The 22,253-nt window shown below is 41.0% G+C and overlaps 2 protein-coding genes across 6 annotated transcripts; one reads left to right on the top strand and one right to left on the bottom strand.

Moving 5' to 3' along the window:
• Nucleotides 1–278: 278 nt before the first annotated feature.
• On the bottom strand, nt 279–15,050 carry kansl3 (KAT8 regulatory NSL complex subunit 3). 5 transcript variants are annotated; one of them, XM_034148714.1, is made up of 21 exons: nt 14,833–15,011; nt 13,382–13,653; nt 12,640–12,810; nt 12,437–12,527; nt 11,646–11,831; nt 11,400–11,528; nt 11,063–11,179; nt 10,880–10,978; nt 10,568–10,639; nt 10,375–10,449; nt 9,785–9,942; nt 9,244–9,307; nt 8,914–9,102; nt 7,452–7,608; nt 5,766–5,945; nt 5,081–5,162; nt 4,754–4,881; nt 4,296–4,402; nt 3,532–3,730; nt 2,498–2,613; nt 279–1,414 (listed from the first exon to the last, which is right to left on the bottom strand). In XM_034148714.1, the coding sequence occupies exons 2-21, from the start codon at nt 13,591–13,593 to the stop codon at nt 1,409–1,411; spliced, it is 2,538 nt and encodes an 845-aa protein (XP_034004605.1). In that variant the 5' UTR covers nt 13,594–13,653; nt 14,833–15,011; the 3' UTR covers nt 279–1,408. The 5 variants fall into 5 exon arrangements, with proteins under 5 accessions (XP_034004605.1, XP_034004604.1, XP_034004601.1 ...); XM_034148713.1 differs by lacking the exons at nt 279–1,414; nt 2,498–2,613 and having other exon boundaries at nt 2,878–3,730; nt 14,961–15,050; XM_034148710.1 differs by lacking the exons at nt 279–1,414; nt 2,498–2,613 and having other exon boundaries at nt 2,878–3,730; nt 14,833–15,010.
• A 770-nt stretch (nt 15,051–15,820) lies between these two features.
• Nucleotides 15,821–16,971, top strand: LOC117496913 (beta-microseminoprotein-like). The gene is made up of 4 exons (XM_034148765.1): nt 15,821–15,936; nt 16,301–16,382; nt 16,475–16,580; nt 16,679–16,971. Exons 1-4 carry the CDS (start codon nt 15,934–15,936, stop codon nt 16,806–16,808), a joined length of 321 nt encoding a protein of 106 aa, XP_034004656.1. The 5' UTR covers nt 15,821–15,933; the 3' UTR covers nt 16,809–16,971.
• Nucleotides 16,972–22,253: the final 5,282 nt, after the last annotated feature.

Here is a 22,253-nt window from a genome sequence, read left to right as displayed (position 1 = left end):
TCCCCGTCCCAGCCTATTACACACAAAGCTGGCTTATATAACTTGTCTCTTTATCTTATCAGAGAGCTTTTCTGTGGAATCTAAGACAGGATGTCAGCGTCGATGAGTGGGCTGTATTTACGCTGTTTCTGTAAACAAGGCAGTATAACTATCATGCGTGAGAGCATTATATTTTGAATAAGAGTTCCTCAGCCTGCTCAATACAAGTGTTGAACACAGAGGACCAAATATTTAGATTAGCAAACAGGGAACTTAGTCGAGTGTTTTTGAGACACATCCATTTTTTTTTTACTGTTGCTGTTTCAAACAAATTGTCTATGATACTTTGCAGATGGTAAATGTTGTGTTTATCATACACAACCTTTCCTGTAATGCAGCTTTTTACTACAACTTTAATTCCAGGCCTCAATGCATGTTTTGTACCCTCTGCATTCACATGATTGTGACAAATACTGACATTTATTTGAGTTAAAGTACATGTTTCCCTCTAACATATTTTAGGTCATCATAAGGTGAAGTTGTTTGTCACGGTGAAGGAAAACCGCTGCGCAAACAAGCTCTTATTATGATGAACCGCTGTAATCGTGTAATGATGTAATTACTGTGATAAACAATATGGAACCTCCGACTTTACATTTTGTGATTTCACAAATGTTGAGATATTCAGAAATGTTCAAGCTGACCTTCCTATTAACCATACTTCTCTTTGGCTATGATAAATGAGATGCAAAAGAGATGATGGCAAAAGGATTTATACTAAAAGCGATACTCCACCTACACAATTACTAATTGTTTAGCAATTACTCACCATAGGTTACTATGAATTCAAAGACACATATCTGCTTTTCTTAAACCTATATAACACAGTTCAGGAAATATATTTAAAAAAAAAAGCATAATAGATCCTCATTAAGAATTCAATGTAAAAGGGGCTGAGTAATGTATATACAAAAGATCATTTTGGGGGTGAATTGTTCCATTAATATACACTTATAAAGCAAAGCTAACGGTTTTTTGATCAAGATGTAGGTGTAAAGTCAGCAGCAAGACTGTCCAAGTCCAGGTACTTTGCCGTTTATCCTCACATGATAAAGTGTCCTCCCTTGAGGATGACATGAGATCAGGTTTTCCTCCTGGCTGTCAGAGGTGTGTAAGAAGAGAGCCCAGACTGAAGCATGGAGACACAGAGTCAGCGCCCCTCTGCTGTACATAGAGGTTAAGCAACGCAGCATTCAGCCACAGCCAACAGCAACTGCATGGCCTTCTCCTTCTCCGCAGGGAGTCTCTGGAGGACGGCCAGGTGTTGTGAGAGTTGCAGGTTGGCGTGTTCATCATCTCAGGGAGGGAACAGTCTCATCAGCAGGAAGAGCCCCAGCTTACCTCAGGTGTAACGCCACATGGAAACCCTTCACTGCTGTAAGAAGAAGGGCACAGCGGAATTCATTAACTCACACTGCGGAAAATATAACAATAAGCCTATTTTAATTAAAGTCTTAGAGACAAAGGACTGTTTGACATTTACTTCTTTGGCACAAAGACTTTAGAGTGCATACAGCTCTTCAGTAATAATGGGAGGATATTTTCATAAGCGCAGCTCCTTCTTGTACACAGCCTTAGATGGATTAGGATAATGTCTTTTTCACTCTGCACTTATGGCAGCATTTTATATAGCTTTCTATGATTAAAACATCAAAATATGGAAAATAAATATCCGTCAAAATACGTATGCCTCTAAAATTTGACTTTTTGAACACACAAGTCAAACCAGTTTTCCACACTTGGACCTTTAGGGTTTCATAATGTCAAACAATAGGGAATAAGGAGTGTTCATTTGTCAATACTTACAAATCTCAGTATGTGCATTAACAATTTTTTGTTTAAAAAAATAAATAAAAGGTTTTACGCCAGAAAACACCACGCTTAATTGGGTAAAGGTTAACCATCAAGCAGGTTAATAAATATTCATTATTTAATAGTCTTCACAAAAAATAAATAAAAGGGGTTATTAAAAATATCATTGATTGTTCCATGTTCTTAGCTAGAAGAAATACTGATCATGCTTTCATTGAATTACGGGTGTTTTATTGAAATGTATAGCATCCGTGTTTTTCTGGTGTCAATTTCGTAAAATATTTGTGTGTAAATGAGGTCTATTGATTCCAAAAAGGACAGTCAAACTGGTGGTAATACGTGGGAATTGAGTTGGCTAAAAACATTACAGCCAAGGATTTGAACTATATTTTTTATTAACTGTCAAACCGGGAGGAGGACAACACAAAGGTTAATGGCATTGGAGTTGCCATAGCAGTTAAGATGTTCACAAGCTTTCCAAAACACAAATTACCATGAGTTTGACTGAAAACAATGTGGGCACTGTGAAAAGCACTAAAAGCTGATATGGCATGATCAACAAGCAGAAAGCCACACTTATCACATCAAGAGTTTGAAGTCAATTGTGGCCTTATCGGTAGCCGTTAGATGTTTAAAGTAGACACACCTTTGGCTCAAGGGTGCGAATCGGCGTCACAGCCTCGTAGTCTTGGCTGAGAGATCCCACTCTACTCGACTGGGCTCCTCTCAGGGTCACCGTTATCGAGGTGGGGGCTTTCTGCCCTAATGACACACAAAGAAAACTGCTCAGCACTACCGTAACCCCCCAAACACACTCAGTAAAAATGGAGCGGAGCCATTTACTTGTCAAAAAGTAGTGATGGAAGTCATCAGAATAACCTTTTTGCTTCGTGGTCAGGTAAGCAAATCAAAAGCAGGTTTGGACAATGAACATAATGAGAGGTAAAAGCACATTTAGGAGTTTTAAAAATAGGCAAAAGGAGTGAGAACTGATTGACACTGAAAGAAAAAGGAGCAATGAAAACATGATTTTGATTCCAGTCTTTATTGTAACAACATGAACAGAGCTCGGGTGATGCCATGTGTAATGTGTTACTGCCTTTCTCTGTTAGAGGACAGCATTCATACATATGGATATTATAAGCAGGTGATTTGATGGAAGGGTTACAAAATGTTACAACATGGATAACAAAAACATGAAATGCAGCTCAAATGTGACAAACAAAGCGATCTGGATTTTACTTTTGGGTATCATTTTAAAGTTGGTCAATCATACCCACACTGGTTTTAACTTAGTTCACAATTCTTCAGTATCAAATGGATTTATTCATTAATATTTATTTTACACATGCATCCACTTCTACATAAACATTATGCGTCAAACATAGGCTTCAAACTCTACCTCACATTTCCGTAATGGCTCTTTCTGAACATGAAAATAAATCATGCGGCACTGATCTGCCCTCTGATGCTGCATATCTGCACGACTCTGCACACCTCACAACAGTCAGGTTCTTCCAGGCATTCATCTACACACACGGTGACAGAGCCGCCCTCTAAGGTTGTGTACTGCGGCTCTCTGTGGCCTACAGACATCCTGAACTAGTGTTTCCAAAACAAAGTGGGATTGAACTCTGAGCATTCAACGTGGCCGTCGTGTTTTGGCAGTTCTAGACATACCAGCGGTCTGATTGGTGATGTGCGCCAAGCCGGGCAAGCTGCTGGCTATTTTGGCCAACCCGCCGTTAGTGAGCAGCTGGTGGATGGCGGTGGTTTTAGCCGCTCCTCCTGAGGCGACCACAGGCACCGCCCGGAGCAGAACGCTGCTGCTGGGACCGGCCGAGCTCAGGACCTGAGCCTGGGGCCGACCACAGACCGCCTGAGGGGGAGGAGAAGAGGGCAAACAGTTTAAGGTCTTGTTAGATTTAAAACACTGAGAATAGACTTCATGATTTAGTCTTATTAGTTAACTTTTGTCAGTTTTTTCATTTTCATGTTGATTGTACAATTTACATTCAAAACTGAAATGTCAGGTCTGTTTGTTTCGACTTGAATTGCTATGGATGGTAGCTCCCATGAGTGTTGCTACAATTCTGTCTTAATAGCTGCATTTTGGCATTATTGCTTTCTTTGTGACCGAGGAGTGAGGGTAGTTAAACTCATCCAGATAGAATTCTTTTTAACAAAGGACCATTTTGATATTAAATATGCCAGCCATTTTATCTACCCAGAGAATTTCTCATGTGTTTTTGTTTATCTACAATGCGCTAAAACGTGCGCCTATTAGTCACTTGGAAACAACAATGTAAAGCTAACCTTTATTATTTTGGAAAATGGCTCCAGTAGAGTATAGATAATTCTTAGTGACTGAACTTTAAATGAAGCAAAAGGTCATTTTTGGTCATTCAAACGTGTATGTAATGTAAACATGTAGCCATAGTTACCTGTGTGCTGCCTGTACTGGCATCTGTGGAGGGAAAGCTAGGCGTTTTGGTGACGATCTCCTGAAGACTGTAACTTAGGCCTTGAAGCAGACTGCTGGCGGAAGACCCTGCACACAAACACAGAGACAGTAAATCAATGGTGCTGACATTTGGGAGGAATATTGACAAACCGCTCCCATCCAATCCCCTCACAGACTAGATGAACACACACATACACACACAAGCACACGGTATGAAAAGTCGTGTCCAAAGGGTAAGGCTGGGGACATTGACAGACAGCAATGGCGCAAGAGGTAATCAATGATGAAGTTGATCAAATATGTTGTCCTCACACACTGTTCTTATCCAGTGTTTATTCTCCCTCTACAAAGCGGTTAGAATTATGTAGTGGTCACTGTGCTGATTAGCCGCACAGTTGAGTGTTAACAAGCGTGCAGGGCAGGACAGGACACAGATACCTTGGGCAGTAGCCGGAGCTTGCACCTGGACTGGTGTGGAGGAGCCTGATACCATGCACGGCTGCACGCTGTTGAAAGAGATGGAGCCTGACGACAGGGCACCAGAAACCTCTGAGAGACTACCAGACCTGCAGTGACACACATAACCACCAATCCACTCAGGAGCTACCCCAAAAAGTGATGTTTGGCCATCACTCAGCTCCCAGACTACACCACTCGTCAATCCCCAGACACACTTTTGTCGAAAAGAGGGGAACGTAGGCGTGGGTGTAGGCAGGATCAGGGGGTTTGATACTGAATGTGCCTGTGTGAAGCAGGATAGCTTACCGATGGCCTGTGAGGAGTCCAGAGAGCTCCTTGGCTCCTGCCACAGTCTGTCCCAACATCACCGTTAAGGGCTTCCCGGAAACTGCAGGGAGAAATAAACATCATGCTGATTTAATTTAAAACTAATTAAAGAAGATACTTCATGTAGTCATTATTTATGAAACAAGCAGTAGGTAGTACCTGTGTCAGGTCAATCAATCAATCAAAGTTTAGTTATATAGCCACATATCACACATTTCACATTTGTCTCAGGAGGCTTTACAGTTCGTACAGAATATGAATACGACACCCTGTTCTAAGACGCTCACATCGGACAAGGACAAACTCTCAAAGAAACCCCACAGTTAAAAAGGTACAAAACTTTTGCAAGAATTAATAAATACATTTCATCCTACTTACTCACTTTAACAATACTGTATACCAAACAAAAACACAGGTTTATTTTCTTATCAATCATTTCTTAGATCGGTATGAAGGTGATCCGCTAAAAACCTTTCCAATTCAGGGTTTCCCACAAGTGCTTTTATCAATCCATAGGTAAAAAAACAACAGTATTTGTTTACTATGATCATACAAACAGCAGTATTTTCAAAGTACAAAGAAGAAATCCTGCAAAGTACATATCAAACTACTGCTTACATATTGTCATGTGTTTGTCATAAGGTTAGGAGAGCAGGGTGTGTACCTTCTTGTGCAGCAGGGCTGATGCTGCCCCCTGCTGACTCGCTTTGGGAAACGATGGTGACCTTGATCTTGGCTCTTTTGGAGGCTTTGCTTGGTGTGGGACTCGGCGCCTGCCTCCTCTTGCCATGGGGCCTCAGTTCATCTCTGTCCAGGCCCTCCATCTGATCGCTGCTCACTGGCACTGCACCGTGCAAACAAACACAGGCATTGAGCGGAGTGCTGAGGACACTTGTTTATCTTGTGACCTTTAATATTACATCTGTCTGTCTGTAATAATCTACTTTGAGCAATAAATACAAATGACTATTCTGTGTTTCATTCATGTAATATCCAAAGTAGACACCACCATGTGTTTAGTGACAAACCAGAGCTGTTCATATAACATTAGAGCAATGGAAACAAAGAAAGAAGTCAAAAGGCACGGAGGAAAGAGAAAGGAAGAGGGACAGACACTTACCAAAAATACAAGGAGGAGTGCCAGGAGGAAGGTTTTTCCTCACAAGCATGTTTTGTTTCATAAAAGCAGCAAACTGAGCTGGAATGAATAGGAAAGAAAGCCGGAAAAGAGAGACGTAGGAAGAGAAGAGAGAGTGGATGAGAGGAGAGTATATCAGTCACATTCTATCCTGCCCCGTCAGATGTTGGGACGCGATAAGCTTCATAATCATTTTCTTATCTCTCACACAGCAGAAAAGTGTGGTGAATGACTGTGCACTATGTGGCTGTGCGCTGTGGACAGGGTTCCTGCAGGTTTCACCAACTCAAAAGTAAGACTTTTTAAGACCACTTTGAATAGAATTTAAGACCTATTTCACAGCAAGAAAGAATGAAGGAAAATTGCTATGAAAGAAGAAATATGTCCCATAATTACTTTCATTAAGTAAATGTATTCCAATCAACATAAGAACGATGAACATAACAGCATAACAGCACACAATAAAAAAAACTGCCTAACCGTGAAAGTGTGTGTGTGGGTGTGTGTGTGTGTCTCTGTGTATGTATGTGTGACAAGAGCTATCTTCTGAGCTCTGCTGCCTTGGCTACAATCTTTCATCGTTGCTGTTGTATGATTGGTGTTTAGCGTCCACAGCACCTCCGCTTTTAGGGTTGACGTCGTAGACCCAAACGTCGCCCGGAGGCAGTGGTCGCGTTAACCGAATATGTTCCATCTATGACGGATTTTTTCTAATGACGGAAAAATCTGAAAGCAGTCTTTTCATTTTGACAGATTAGAACAAACTCGGAACAGCGGCAAAGTTTCCCCGCAGCGAGGCTCCGGTGTTATGCCGTGTTATGCTTTATTTACGCTGTGTGCGCTCCCGCGAGGTGCATGCATGTCTCGGCGGGCATTCATAACACCGGCGCAACGGTTCACGAGCGTGCTCTCGCTCGCTGAAGCTTGGTTGCTAGGTTTCTAGCTGGGTGTTTTCCGATAAGGGTCCGGGGGGGTGCAAAGTTAGTGATTACTGGTTCCATGTTGATTTATTTCAATACAAATTGATCGCAACACAGAAGTACCTTTCAAATCCGATCATTTTTAAGACCGTCTAAATCCTATTTAAGACCTTCCAATTTTTTTTTATCATATTTAAGACTTTTTAAGGCTTTAAATTCTGATTATCAAATGTAAGACTTTTTAAGACCCCGCGGGAACCCTGTGTGGAGTTGTGTGTGGTGGTGAACTAACCTTGAGCCTGCTTGTGAGTGAGCACTGTGCCCGAGCGCTGCATGTGTGTCTTCAGGAGCTGCGTGGCTGTGATCAGACTGGACTTCTGAGCTGGAGACAGACCCGACGTCTTGGGTTTGGGACTGGACGTGGGGCTGCTGCAGACACTAGACAGATCCTGAGAAAACAGCAAGAAGGAGGAACAAAAGATGACTCATGATTCATTGACGGCAATCATTCCTACTGCATGTAAACCTACTGCTATTTATACTCATTCAAAACATTTTGTATTATTGGAAATGGTTGCAGCAAGCCAACACTAGGGTCTGTATTTTAAAATTCCTCCCAGATGCAGGAAAACCTAAGAGTATAGCACATGTTTATTCCTCTAAATTATTTTACTCAGCTGAGCAAAGATGAGAATTTCATTAAACGACATTCTGATGTCTGGCAGATACAATTTCTCATTAGCTAGCATTTTTTGCACTTGAGAAAAAGTGAGAAGCCGTACTTTTTTAACCCTTAAATGGGCGAGCACTTATTGATTGTTATTTTCTAATGAATATAGGCATTTCATAATTGTTGGGGAATCATTTGCCCTGCATGTCCTCCTTCGCCCTCTGACGCAGCTGACCAACCTTGATCAGCCGTTATCTCCCATAAGGAGGGGCTGCCCTAGCATATTATTGATGTTGCCAGTTTGTGACCGGGCAACTCTCGGTCAGAGATAGTTATTGTTGTGGGACACCTGGAACACATCCTTCTCGGGGTGTAGATGACCCCGAGCCATAAGCGACAACACATTGTGATTCAGTGTCCTCAGCTGTTAAGTCTATCTATTGAAGAATGTTGATTATTACACTCTGAACTAGTTCAAACCTGGAGCTACAGGAGGGTGCTTCAGAATTGATTGTGGCATCTCTACCGTGTGGTCAACTCGTGGCCCGTGACATGTCTTGTGAATTCTCCGGCCGAAGCTCCAAATAAACCGTCAGTGTTTGCCATCAAAGCTCCAGCTCTCCTCGTGTCTCTCTGAGTCCTGTTTCCAATTGCTTCAGAAGTTTCCCCCACAATTATGCTTTATTTCACCTATATATTACACCCATATATAATACCCATGTTGCATCCTCATTGCACTGTTATTACACAATATTTCACCCATGTATCACATGGACAAAGCCCATCAAATTAATGTGCACCCCAGGATACAGAAACCATTTAAGGGATGAGGAAGAAGTGATTAGTTTCGAATCTCAACCGCTTCTCTTATTTTCATAGGATTTTCATGACTGGACCGCTTTTCTAAAACGTTCCCATCATTACACAAAATCAAATAGTTCATTATTTAATTCCATTTAGAAATATAATTAATACTTCAAATATTCGTATCAGGTGCAGCCCTGGCGGTTATTTTTAAAGCTGAACATTATGACACTTCCAACCAGTTGATAAATGGCAGTGAATGTAGCCTCTGCTAACTGACCTCTGAACCTGACGGTGAGATGGGAAGTCTGAGTGCAGGAGAGGAAGGTCGCCCTCTCTCCAAGTCGAAGGGAAGCTCCCGCCGAGGCCTTTTCTTCTTCTCGGTGTCCTGGTCCCTCATCTCCCCGGAGCCGTGGCCGTGACCCTCCGCTCGAGTGAGGACGCCTGACAGGAAGTCAGAGATCTCATCCTGCAGAACAGTGATGGAAGAAAGAAAACGGTGTGTTAGCACCATCAGAGCAGTTCTTTAGTTTGAAAAAAAGTACTGCAGGGGATTAGAAACACCCCGGACAAAATGAGAAATGATATAAGTCCTATTACAGGGACGAACCTGAATGCAGCGGTCAACCATTGTCTGCGTCAGTCCTTCTGATTTCATCTTTGCTGAATTAATCCTGTGTAGGGAAAAGATTCACTGTTACAATTACTACTGAATCATATTAAACTCTTTATACTGAGCTCATATTTCTTGCTGCTTAAACAGCCACTGTAGGAGCCATTTTATGGTTGTTGGCATGTCAGTTTACTTTATTTATAGTGCAATATTATTTTGAACACTTGATTGCGGGGGTTAGCTGCACCGAGTATATAAACGGGGTCATAGGTGACCGGAAGACCGAGGACACAGGAGGAAGAGCACAGCGATCTAACCAGCCCAGCAGATGCTCAAGATACAACCATTGACTCAGTAATTAAACCTTGGTAATGTAAACGTTCAATAAACATCATTCTAAACGGCATCAAAGGACCGGAAAGCATCTGTTATGTGTCTGCGTCTGGATCACTCATAATCCTGTAATGGCAATAAACGAATATAGGACATTTGGACAATAAAGTTGCCATTACAGCCACCATTAAGGGTCGTGACTGACCTGAGGTTGTCGTCGGATCCCCCCACCACCACCATGCTGTTGTCCGCCCTCAGCTTCTCTCTGAACTCCTCCATGCCTTCGATGCTGCTCTGCAGGGCGTTCTGGCCCAACACAAACAGCACGGGGGTCTTCATGTCCAGCAGAGGGTCGTCCACATCCTGCAAACCGGTAGAAATTCATTCAAATCAAGTTCAGTTTTTCTGATAGAAAGAATGAAATAAAAGAAGTATTTACAAAACAATAGAAACAATCCATATAATAGAGTGGTGCAGTGATGACGTATTTTTGTAGGCCGACCCGGAAGTAAGATAATCTCAACATGTCTACCCTACAGAGAATAATCTATCGATTAGATTTATGATTCGAAAATTGTAAAGGGTAGACATGTGGAGATTATCAGGGTGAACAAAATGTGGATTTATCAAACAGGTTTGTTTTCCACAGATCTTATTTTTTACAATACTCCAAAATCCTATGGAGAAATGCCATAGCTTTTTTGTCGAGGGAACCCATGCGCAGCTTACTTACGGGTCGGCCTACAAAAATACGTCATCCCTGCACCACTCTATGATTGAAATATGATTGCTTACCCCTCGTGGCCCGTTGACTGTCAGCAGGGGGAAGCCGAGACACACCACACCGGTCAGATACTCCATTAGGGAAACCTGTAATACATTTGTTTTTATAACAAGTGGTGCTTTAAAGAATGGGGGGGGGGGGGGGGGGGGGGGGAACTGTTTAGCCTCACATAACATTGCTGCAATAAGTTATAAGGAACCTTACGTGACAGGCGATGAGAGCACCCGTATTCCAGCCAACCAGGATAATGGGTTTGTGGGGGAAGTGACTGTGAACCTGGTGGTTACATTTATAACGTAATGATTACATCTGCATACATATAATGTACAAAATAAAACAGAATCTGTATTCAACATGGTACTATCCTCCATTTTGCCTTCAGACATGAATCCTGAAGTGTTGACGAAACATATTGTTTTCCCAAATTAAACAGAAATAAAAGGTTGGATCATTAACTTTCTGGTAAGCTAAACAACCAAAATCACATAAGTAGCAAATAAGGGCAGAACATCCTACCTCCATGACCTTTGCCCTGACAGTGCCCAACATGTGCTCCAGACACTGTGTGATGCCAATATTGGCTCCGCTGCTGACGTGACTGTGCACTGGAATGACCTGAGATAGGAACAGTTGTTATAGGTTCTTTCCTGGGATTATGAATAATCAAAATGGCGAGTAACAGATATAAAGTTGACTGACCTTTCCCAAACACGACAGCTGAGACTGCCAGAATCTCATTCGCCGCGAGGTAGAGAGCGCGGGATTGGTTGGGCTTGATGGTGCAATTAGGATGAGAGGGGATCCATGAAGCTTGCTCTGAAACAAGAGAGAAGAATATGAGATACATTTGTTTTTTAGATAGATGGATAGATGGATAGATGGATAGATGGATAGATGGATAGATGGATAGATGGATAGATGGATAGATGGATAGATAGATAGATAGATAGATGGATAGATGGATAGATGGATAGATAGATCTGTCCTTGTCCTAATTCAAATAAACAAGCTTTCTATTGCAATAGTTTAGTGTTACCGGTTTGTTTTGCGACAGGACTCCAACAGCTGGGTCCCAGGGCCGTTTCAGCAGCAGCGACAGGGCCTCGGCACTTGGAGCGCCGGTCTTTGTAGTCGTTAGCAACATTCTGTCAATCAGCAACGGCAACTTCCAAGACACAAAGAGGCAGAAAGTAATGAATCAAACATCTCAGATCTTGTTTTACTGCTGCAGACATCCGAGGGGAAATATTTCTTACATGTCTTTTAACTGCACACATCATACCTTGCTTTTGAGAGTCTGCAGAACATCCAGGTAGGCAGCTAGCATCGCCAGGCTCAAGGACTCAATCATGGTAGTGTGCAACCACTGCGTCAGTTTGGTGTCCCAGCTCACACTGGCTAATGCATGGCGCACCTTCCTGGCACAGTTGTCCACGGCTATCCTCCGCAAGATTGGCTCATTGGAAGCCTAAAGGAAGCAAGAGCCCAAAGGGGCCAATTTACAAATGGCTTTAGATTCACATATGACTTCACAAGAAGACGCTTTGCCTTAACTTTAGAAACGTGAAACTGAGAATAACTGGGCCCCAATAATGCAGACTATAAAATGTTAGGCTGTAGTCACTAATTTGTTATATTGTTAATGATTTACTCTCTTATTTGTTGGCCTGTTTTTACAAACTTATATCAGTGCTTTTAGTGTCCAAAACAAAGGGTCAAGGTTTTGTCCTTGGCAAAATGATATGTTTACTCCAAAGAGGGCAACAGCCTCCGAGATAGGGCTGCATTGATTTGTCTGGTGCATTATGTATAAAACAATCCTCATGTTTATAACGGCAATCCAATAAAAACGTAACGTAAGCTATATACTCTTTAAAGTCCAGTCGCCAATGCACAATACATTTGTGCCTATGTTATATAGACTAAGCAAATGGCAAACCATAACTCTGCAATAACTGATTTCAGAGAATAATAACCATTTCAATCCATCGCTTACAAATGGTGCTTGAACAAAAAAAACAACTTTAAAATGCATATTGCTTGAGAACAGTATTAGCTATGAGCTAAACTTACATGTTCATTGGCAAGACGCGCTAGTCTTTCAGCTTGTAAAGCTTTAAGGACTTTGTTGAACAGCTTGTTCTGGACCACTGACCATCCAATCCTGAAACAGAATAATAAAAACATCAAAAAAATGTACTTTAACATAGATACTTTCTACACAAGTGTAAAGTCAATAACAAATGAACAGTGGATTGCTCCAGATGATTGCTTACTTGTTTACATGTTCCTCCCAGTCATCGGGGGGTGGGGGGCTCTCAGCGACGGTACGAGCAAACAGAACATGTCGCTCACACTCCTTCATCACACTGAGAGCTTTCTGATTATCATACAGAGGAACAGGTCTCGGTGTCACCGTCTCCACGTCCAGAAGAGAATCAGGGTCTCTGCAGACAAAGACAAGGGTATCAAGTTACAGCAGAAACCTTTGCATCACAGCAGCTCCATTTGCAACATCAACAAGGGCAAACATTAAGACACAATACAAAGGAACATTTAATAAAACATCACGATCATTAAAAAGATAACATTCTCAAAGACCCTCTAACACACATTCAAACATATTTATTTGTACTTAAACCGATATATTCCTGCACTTTATCTGTATATTGAAATATGAATGCTTGTTGTTTGTATGTTGTCTTCTCGTAAATGTTCTACGTCTCGTTTGTTTTTTGTATTTTTGATGGCACCTTAAAAAAAGGAGCAGCTCTACTCATCTCATTGTACCTGTATAATGACAATAAAGGATTCTATTCTATCGTACATTTCACCTGGGATTTGGCTCTGTATTTCATTTGAGGATTGACTAGTGCACAAAGGAGTGCTTCAGTCTGAACTTATTCAATCGCGGGACCCTGTATCTCCGATTTGATGGTAATGTGGTCATAGATGATGTGGTTGGACAGCCTCCATATGTTGTTATGGTTGTTTATGAATAGGATATATTTGACTCACGACACGGGTTCAGGCTGGCGACGAGGGGTAACAAACAGCGTCCGTGTGGGCCGGGCGCTGCTGGCGTCTGGATGGGCATTCCAGGGCTTGGCGTAGCTGTGGTCCAGAAATACCAAATCCAGCTCTCTTTCATGTGCCGACAGCTGGAAAAGCAGGGATGTTCCCATCTTCCGTGCTGATATCTGGAAGTCTTTATCCCCGCCTCGATGCATCCTCTTCCTGGGCCCCAAAGGGACCCGGGAAGAGCTCGGCAACTTGGGATTCAGACCAATCTGGCAAAGAGGAGGAAAATTGATTATTTGAGATATGCTGAGAAAAGAAACAATGCTTTTGTTACATTCCACCAAGGGGCTTAATATATTTATAATTCACGAGGACTAAATACCTGTAAATAAATGCATTAAGCAAGTCCCCTTACTTTATCGAAGTGCTTCACTAAATCACATCAGCCTGTGAGACATTTCTATAAGGTTGTTATTGCGTTGTTATGGGGCAACAATTTTAAATAATCAAATAGACATATTAAAATGCACTGAATCATGCCTTTGAAAAAATAAAATATGCTGATTTAAAATAAAATCAACCTCAACAGTTCTACATTTCATAAATGTAAGTGTTGGATCAAAACAAGACATTTAATATAACTTTGGACTCTGGTAAGATCAAATGCTGTGCTCTCTTAAATGTTATAGACTAAAAGAGGAAATATCCTTAAGATTAGCTGATCAGAGAAATAATCCACCAGAGGTAAATAAGCCTGATGAACTCCTGACCTCTGAAGTGCCTCGATACTTTCTATGCATCAATCTGCATTTCACAGATGTATTTATTTATTACTACAATAACCAGTATTTTATCTTTGTACAGTATTACATTTTACATTCTGTTTTTAGCTCATCTCTTTGCTTTTATTCTATTTTACATGTATATAGCCTAGTTGAATTCTTATGCATTTACCTGCACATTTTATTCTATTCGGTTCCTCTGCAACTATTTTTTATTTGTTTTATGTTTCATTGTTAAAGGAAGTGTGGGACTTAAGATATTACATTTTGAACCTGTTTACCAAGAATTAAAACAATATAGTAGAACTTTTAAAACCATTATGATTTTTTTTTAAAGGCAATAAAACCTTTGAAATAATCGTTAATGTTAGTGTAAGCCCACATGCTGGTGCTTTGTCCACAGTGAGCTCCACCCATTGCCATGTACAGGGTATTATTATTGTTTTTTATAATCTAATTCTAAAATCTAAAACTGTTTTAGGTGTAATACAACTTCCAAACTATTAAAACGTAGCCTAGATATGATAACTTTGCGTGGATGTTACCTAAATATGCATCAATAATGTTAACGCTGTGTAAAGGGGCTGGCTGGCCTGGCTGGCCTGGCATGCTAATGTTAGCATAGCATGCTAAAAGCTACCCTAATATCGCTGTTTCGTTGCTCACCTTTACGCTTTATAACTCCATGTTGGTCGAGACGGTTTCAACTCTTATTTTGATCCAAATAAATCACAACAAGCTCGTATTTTTGTTAATTCTACACGTTTTAAAAAACAAAAATGATTAGTGCGTACAAGCCTCACTTCCTTTTGTTGTGCGATTTGTTGCCGTGTTGAGCTCCAAAACCCCCTTTTCCGGGCCGTTGAAAACAAGGGGATAGTCAGGGCTGCATTTTCAACAGAACTGGCAACCCAGTTTGTGGCGCGTCTGTGAGTGACGCAAAACGTGGACAGGATTTCAGCGGAATCTGCATCTTTAAATAATATTCTGTGGTAAACTAAACACGTTTTGGACAAAGATGTTTTTCGAAGGAGTTTGCTTCGAGGTTTCAGAAAATTAGGTTTAAGTGATGGATCCATTTAACAGCAGTTTTTCGCGGGAGAAGTTGACATAATATACTTTTGAATAAACACATTACATATGTATTGTTTTATATTGTGTTACGTTGTGCATATTTTTACTCTGAATTCGCTATGATTGGATGATTTTTTAAATGTTATTCTAAAATTGATGAACTTCTGTGAAATCCATTTCCCATATTTACATGGTTTAAAGGCTACATTTATTTGTTTTATTTATTTAAATGTTTTTAATGGTAAAAATCTATCTACAAAAGAAGAGATGATCTGACTTCAAGATTCAGACATATCTTCCAAGAACCACATATATATTTCTCCACCATAAAACATGAATAATATGAGTAAAAAAACTGTGTATTTGAATTTGTATCATATTTGTCCCCTTAAAGATGTTGTACACGTCTTCCCCAATGCCACCAAACAATTTAGATATTTCCCGTCTTCAAGTAAAATAAGTTGTTAACAAAGAACTAGGATTGTGAAATCTTAAAAATAACAAGGCTTTCAGGGAAAATGACGGTCACAATTTTTTTCTTTCTGTTGGGACCTCCAGTGACCTCTCTTATTTAATTCCAAAGGTCTCTGCAGATACACAGTTTAAAATACAGAGACCTACAAGCAAACACACACTTTAACTTTTCTCCTCCTACCTGAACACAATTCAGACTGGACAACTTCAACTGCCACCATGGTGAGTGGATTTTAGTACTCAATCTGAAATTCTGGTTACAGATGTTATTTGCAGCTGTACAGCGGTAATAATGGATAATAATGGATAATTTTATGTTAAAAATGTTATATTTTCTACTGAATAAAAGTGATATCATTGGGTTTGTATCATTTTGTGGCATGGACCTCAAATTATGGGTTATCAAAATGGGAGCAATTTAAAGAATGACTCGTATCAGATGAATTGTATATTCAACAAAAAATATCTTAACATACTGTATACCAAAGGTTTTTGCCTGATTTTTGCCAAATGCTTGCTAAGATACATAGCCTATGTGGATGCTGATATCAAATGGTAAATCGTTGTTCCTTTTTTCCCTGTGCAGAAATATTTGGCTCTGGCTTTGCTGTTTTGTGCTTTGGCGTCGCGATCAGATGCTTCATGTTACGCTAAGGCCGTAACACCAGGTAAAAGAAGAGAAAAACACACACTCACAGAATATTTATAGTAAATACAAAACTGTTTTAAAATGTGTAAAACGTTTCCTTTCCACAAATAGGCATGACCCAATGTCAGGACGTCAGTGATAATACCTGGCATCCAATTGGATCTACATGGAGAAACAGTGAATGTTTCGACTGTAGCTGCACTGAATGTTGCCAAGCGTAAGTACACATGCCAAATCATTTCAGATTTTTAATTGGATAGCATTTATATTTGACTTTTGTAGTTACATATTCCACTGTTGACTGTGTCTTTGCAGGTTTTCAACCCCCACACGGTTTGATTCAGACTGTGTGTCAGTTTTCAACTCTGCGGCTTGTGAATTCATAGTGCACAAGAGGAACGACCCGACTCAACTGTGTCCAATTTATGGCGCAGTAGGGAAGTGATGCAGTGGTGTGAAAGTCTGATGTGATTTCTTAGGGGGAGGAGGGAGAGACATGCAGATGTAATCCCTCTCTGGCTTCTCAACAGAACTCACTGCCTGTTTTTGTTTGTTGTAAAGACGACCAAGAATAAAACTAATAAAAGCGAATAAAAAGATAATTTCCATATTGTCTGTTTTTGCCAATCCTAAATCTATTCTGAATTATAACCTTTACTCTGTATGTTCCAGTATTTATTTGCTGGGTTCAAACAAACACTAAGACCGGTGGCTTCTTCGAACGATGACCATCCTCCTCTAATTCGGTTTCAAAGGTCCCTGCAGACACACATTATAAAAGTCAAAAGCATTCAAAACACAGTTTAGTTTCTAACATCTCTCCGGACCACTATTCAAACGGGACAAGTTTGACTGCCACTATGGTTTGATTGATTGATTGATTGAAAAGTTTATTAACAGCTTGTATATTGGGTACAGTACAGTACAGCTCAAAACATACAATTGTTAAGGGGATGCAGACCAGAGAAAGACTTTCGTCTTGTTTACATCAGGGTCCCCCATTTCCAATTCATCATATCATTTAAGACATATAAGACATATTTGACATACAGATGGCTTATTTACAATTTACATACAGGTGAGTTTTTACATACAGATGGCTTATTTACAATTTTCATTTTAGATTTCGTTCTAATACATCCTAACCGGACATTTAAGACATACCAAGTCTACAGATATACAGTTAGTAACAGAGTCTAAAATGCGAGTATATACATAGATGGGGGGGGGAAGCTGTCCATTGTACGACAGGTTGAGATTTGTACCATTACCGGGGCCAGTTTTGCAATGCTTTCCCCCGAAGGTGCTCTTTAAGAGAGGTTTTGAAGGTAAGTATATTTTTACTTTCCTTTACAGTTGTGGGAAGAGCGTTCCACCTTGATGTGGCATAATTGCGAAACGTGTATTCCCCATTTTTTGTGCCAAATCTGGGTTTTACATGATTTGTGGAGCTCCCTCTGGTGTTATGATCATGGTATTCCTTGACCTTTGGGAAGAATTTTGACATGTACATGGGTACCATAGAGGTGTAGTGGATCTTGTAGACCAGGCCCATTGCAAGTAGCTGTACTCTGTCGTCTACTCTAAGCCATCCTAGGTTGTCAAAGTGGGCAGAGGTGAGGTGGGTTCTAGATGAAAGGTCAAGCAGTAGTCTGACCAGTTTATTTTGCGATGTTTGAAGTTTTATTTTTAGCGCCTTGGAGGTGCTATGGTACCATGACGTGCAAGCATAGTCATAGTACCCTTGAATGAGTGCTCCTGCCAGAGTTTTCAGGGTGTTTTTGTTTACCAGAGAGGAGATCCGGTATAGGAATCTAGTTCTTTGATTGACTTTTTTTATTACATTGGATGCCATTTTGTCACAGGAGAGGTTTGCCTCAAGAATAGATCCTAGGTATGTAATTTCCTTCTTACTTGTGACAATAATGTCACCCACTGCAACTGAGAAGTCGTCGGATTTGCTGAGATTATGTTTCGAACCGAAGAGAATGGACTCTGTTTTACCCAGGTGTAATGATAATTTATTATCGGCGAGCCAGGTAGGGCTGAGTCGTCCGCGAACAGGAACAAGTTGCAGTCACATGCTGATGACATGTCATTTGCATAAATTAGGAACAGTAACGGACCTAATATGCTTCCCTGTGGAGCACCACAGCTCACTGGGAGGGGGGGGGACAGAGTACCGTTTACCTCCACCATCTGTTCTCTCCCCTCCAGGTAGGATTGCATCCAGCTCACCGATAGTTTATCAAAACCAATTGCTTTTAGCTTGTCAATAAGAATGGGGTGATTGACAGTGTCGAAAGCCTTTTGTAGGTCCAGCAACACCATGCCGCAGTATTTACCCTCGTCCACCTCTTGTTTGATGTGGTCGTTCAAATAAAGGCATGTGTCAGTGGAGTGGGATGTTCTAAAGCCAGATTGAAATTCATAGATTAGTTTCTTTTCCGCGAGGTACTTTTCGACCTGTTCATATACTATTTTTTCCATGACTTTCGAGATGGAGTTAAGTATAGAAACAGGGCGGTAGTTGCCTGGGTCCAATTTGCTGCCCTTTTTGTGCAGGGGGGTTACTCTTGCAATTTTGAAGTCTTTGGGTACTTTTCCCTGTTTTATGGAGAGGTTAATTATGTGAGCTATGACTGGTGAGATGGCGGTTGCTGTGTCTCTGAGGAATTTGGAGGGGATATTGTCGTGGCCAGTGGCCTTGTTAGGTTTGAGGGCGCTCAGTTTAATGAGTACCTCTGCTGTTGTTACCCTTGCTAGACTGAAATCATCTTTGCGTACCCCTAGGTTTTTGTAGTAGGTCATGATGTGATCTACTCCAAAAAGCCCTGAGTGGGAGGGTAATTTATTTACAAGAGTTGTGGCTATGTTTGTGAAGAAAATGTTGGTGAGTTGATTTCAGAGCACAATTCTGTTTGTTGGTAGCTGTTTTTGTGGGTTAAAGGTTAAAATATAGCCTAAATCATGGAGGTAAAGGTAGTTGTTATAAATGTGATGTTTACGAGTAAATAAAAGTGACTAAAGTTTATATAATGAATTATATCAAGTGAACGTATCATATCGATTAAACAAAGATCTACTGTGTCCAATTCATGGCGCAGTATTGTAGTGATGCAGTGGTGTGAAAGTGTGTTGTTATTTCATGGGGGGAGCACAGAGAGACATGCATGTTAGCTTAGCTTGGTAGCCTCAGCTAGCTCTGGAACTTCCAGCTCGGTAACAGGAGGTCCCGCCTCGGCTCCGCCTCTTTGCCCTTATTTGGAGCAGGCGGGAGTTAGACTCTGACGTCACTGTCGAGCCGTTAGTAGCCGACACCGCCTACTTAAAGGTACGGACACACCAACCCAATACTCGGATTGGTGTGTCCCGCACCGTCGGGTCTTTTCAGCCGACCCGACCGCCCAAAGGCAGTCGGCGAAAGAAATCACTCTGATTGGCTGTTCAGCTAGCGAATCAGTGCATGAGAAGCGAAACGGAAGTGAGGGACCCAAACAAACTATTAACACTAGAACCGCCAGAGATTTTTTTTATACCTAAAACCGCCACCTGGGTCAAATTGACCCGCTATTAGAATGCATTGATTTTCAAGGTAAAATGTTCTTTTATTGAACAGTGAGTTTTGATCGCACAGGGATGAAACGTATACCAATATAATCTGTGGACTCTCAGGGCTCGACATTATAAATGGCCCGCTGGCCCGGAAGCATTATTTAGACACCGCCACCAGCATAACGTACTTTCAACTCGCCCCACAGCTGTTTGCTGCGGAGCGCAGCGCGAGCAGTCTCCCGTGAGCGGGAGCGCACTCCTTCACTACAGACTGTCTCTATCTCTCTCTCTCTCTCTATCTATAACTATCTATCAATATATCTATCCATCTATCTCTCTCAATCTATCTCTCAATCTATAAGGAACCGCAGTAGACAAAACGTGTTGCTATAGCAACACGTCATGTTTATATGAAAAGGGGTGGGGTCAATATGACCCGCTGGGCGGAAATAGGTATAAATGGCAATTTTTAGGGCAATTTCTTCAATCTGACTTCATATTGACCATTTTTAACAACATAGGGTGCTACATAACACACTTTCAGGAAAAGTCACGGACTGGAAGACTTTAATATTTTATTGAAAAAAAGTTACACGCAATAAAAAACAGCTCTGGGTCAAATTGACCCGATTGGCGGTTCTAGTGTTAAGAAGGCAAATCTGAGATTTAATTTAACTCCAGCTCTCGACACAGGTTCGGGAAAGCCCCATGAGCAGGGTTCGAGTTATAAACTGAGCTCTATGGGGTCTTTGAAACTAACACGCGCACACACACACACACACACACACACACACACACACACACACACACACACACACACACACACACACACACACACACACACACACACACACACACACACACACACACACACACACACACACACACACACACACACACACACCAATAATAAACATATGGACAGGGGTTACTATTTAAAAAAAATTGCAAATGTATTTGGGAACCTATCCATGTGAACATATTTTGGGGGTGGACCTCAAATCATCTAGGGGGGTCCGGGGGCATGCCCCCCCTGGTAAGATATTTTTTTAATTTTGGAGTTAAATGCATCAATCTGGTGCATTTTGAGGGGAAAATAAAGAGACTAGATCTATGGAAACACCCATATGAAACAGATGCCACATCATGTAGACAGACAGTCACCCTGTGTGAGGCAAACCCACATTTGCGCAGCGTTGCGTTCACAATAGCCTACATTAAGGCCATCGGGAAACCTCCAGATGGCCAGTCTGGGCCTGCCAGCAGCCCTCTACTCGCTACAAACTTAAATATGAAAACATAGCCGTGGGAACATGTTTCAAATGGGGGGTGCTGTGGGGATGACACCAGGGCCGGTTCTGACCAATTTGACATTGGAATGATTTCAAACCTATTTTTATTGATCCTAATAATTATAAAGGTGTGCCTTGGAAATATTTGTTTACATAAATTGTGATAAAACCGTTTGAGACACACTGAGATAACTTAGACTAAAGTGAACTATCTAAACAGTCCTTTACCTCACTGAGCCTCTCAGGGCAAATGGAAAATGTAACCGGGGTGAAAAGGGTGTTATCTTTACTTAATTATGAATGTGAACAGTTGTATCAACAGCTTTTACAATGTACTGCTGGAAAGTGGTTTTACTTTAATGTATTTGTTTCGTCCATTGTGCTAATGCAGGTGGGGCCGACCAGTTATACAAGAGGTAGATAATAGCTGTACTTTTTTTTAATGAGCCACATGCCATGATGCACCAACATAATTGTATTATTTAGACTGACATTAAGAAGTTGAATCAACTCGAGAGAGAGAGAGAGAGAGAGAGAGAGAGAGAGAGAGAGAGAGAGAGAGAGAGAGAGAGAGAGAGAGAGAGAGAGATCGATTTGAAACTTGCATGTAAAGTTTCACGCTATGTTTTGCTAAATGAAAGTTAAAACGTTTCACTATCAGTCTGATTGATTTGTCTGATTGATTTGTCTGATTGATTGATTTGTCTGATTGATTGATCGATTGATTGATCGATCTCTCTCGATCGATCGATCTCTCTCTCTAAATGAAAGTTAAAACGTTTCACTATCAGTCTGATTGATTTGTCTGATCGATCAATCAATCAATCAATAAATCAATCAGACAAATCAATCAATCAGACAAATCAATCAGACAAATCAATCAGACTGATAGTGAAACGTTTTAACTTTCATTTAGCAAAACATAGCGTGAAACTTTACATGCAAGTTTCAAAGTAACTTCCTGAAATGTAATTGTCTGCGGTGATTCTACGGAGTCCCCAAAGGCCCAAAAGTGTGCACACAAAACATATTTTCGGCTGCCC

The sequence above is a fragment of the Trematomus bernacchii genome, unplaced genomic scaffold (genome assembly GCF_902827165.1).
Source record: "Trematomus bernacchii unplaced genomic scaffold, fTreBer1.1, whole genome shotgun sequence".
NCBI lineage: Eukaryota > Metazoa > Chordata > Actinopteri > Perciformes > Nototheniidae > Trematomus > Trematomus bernacchii.
This window is presented reverse-complemented; position numbering and strand designations above follow the sequence as displayed.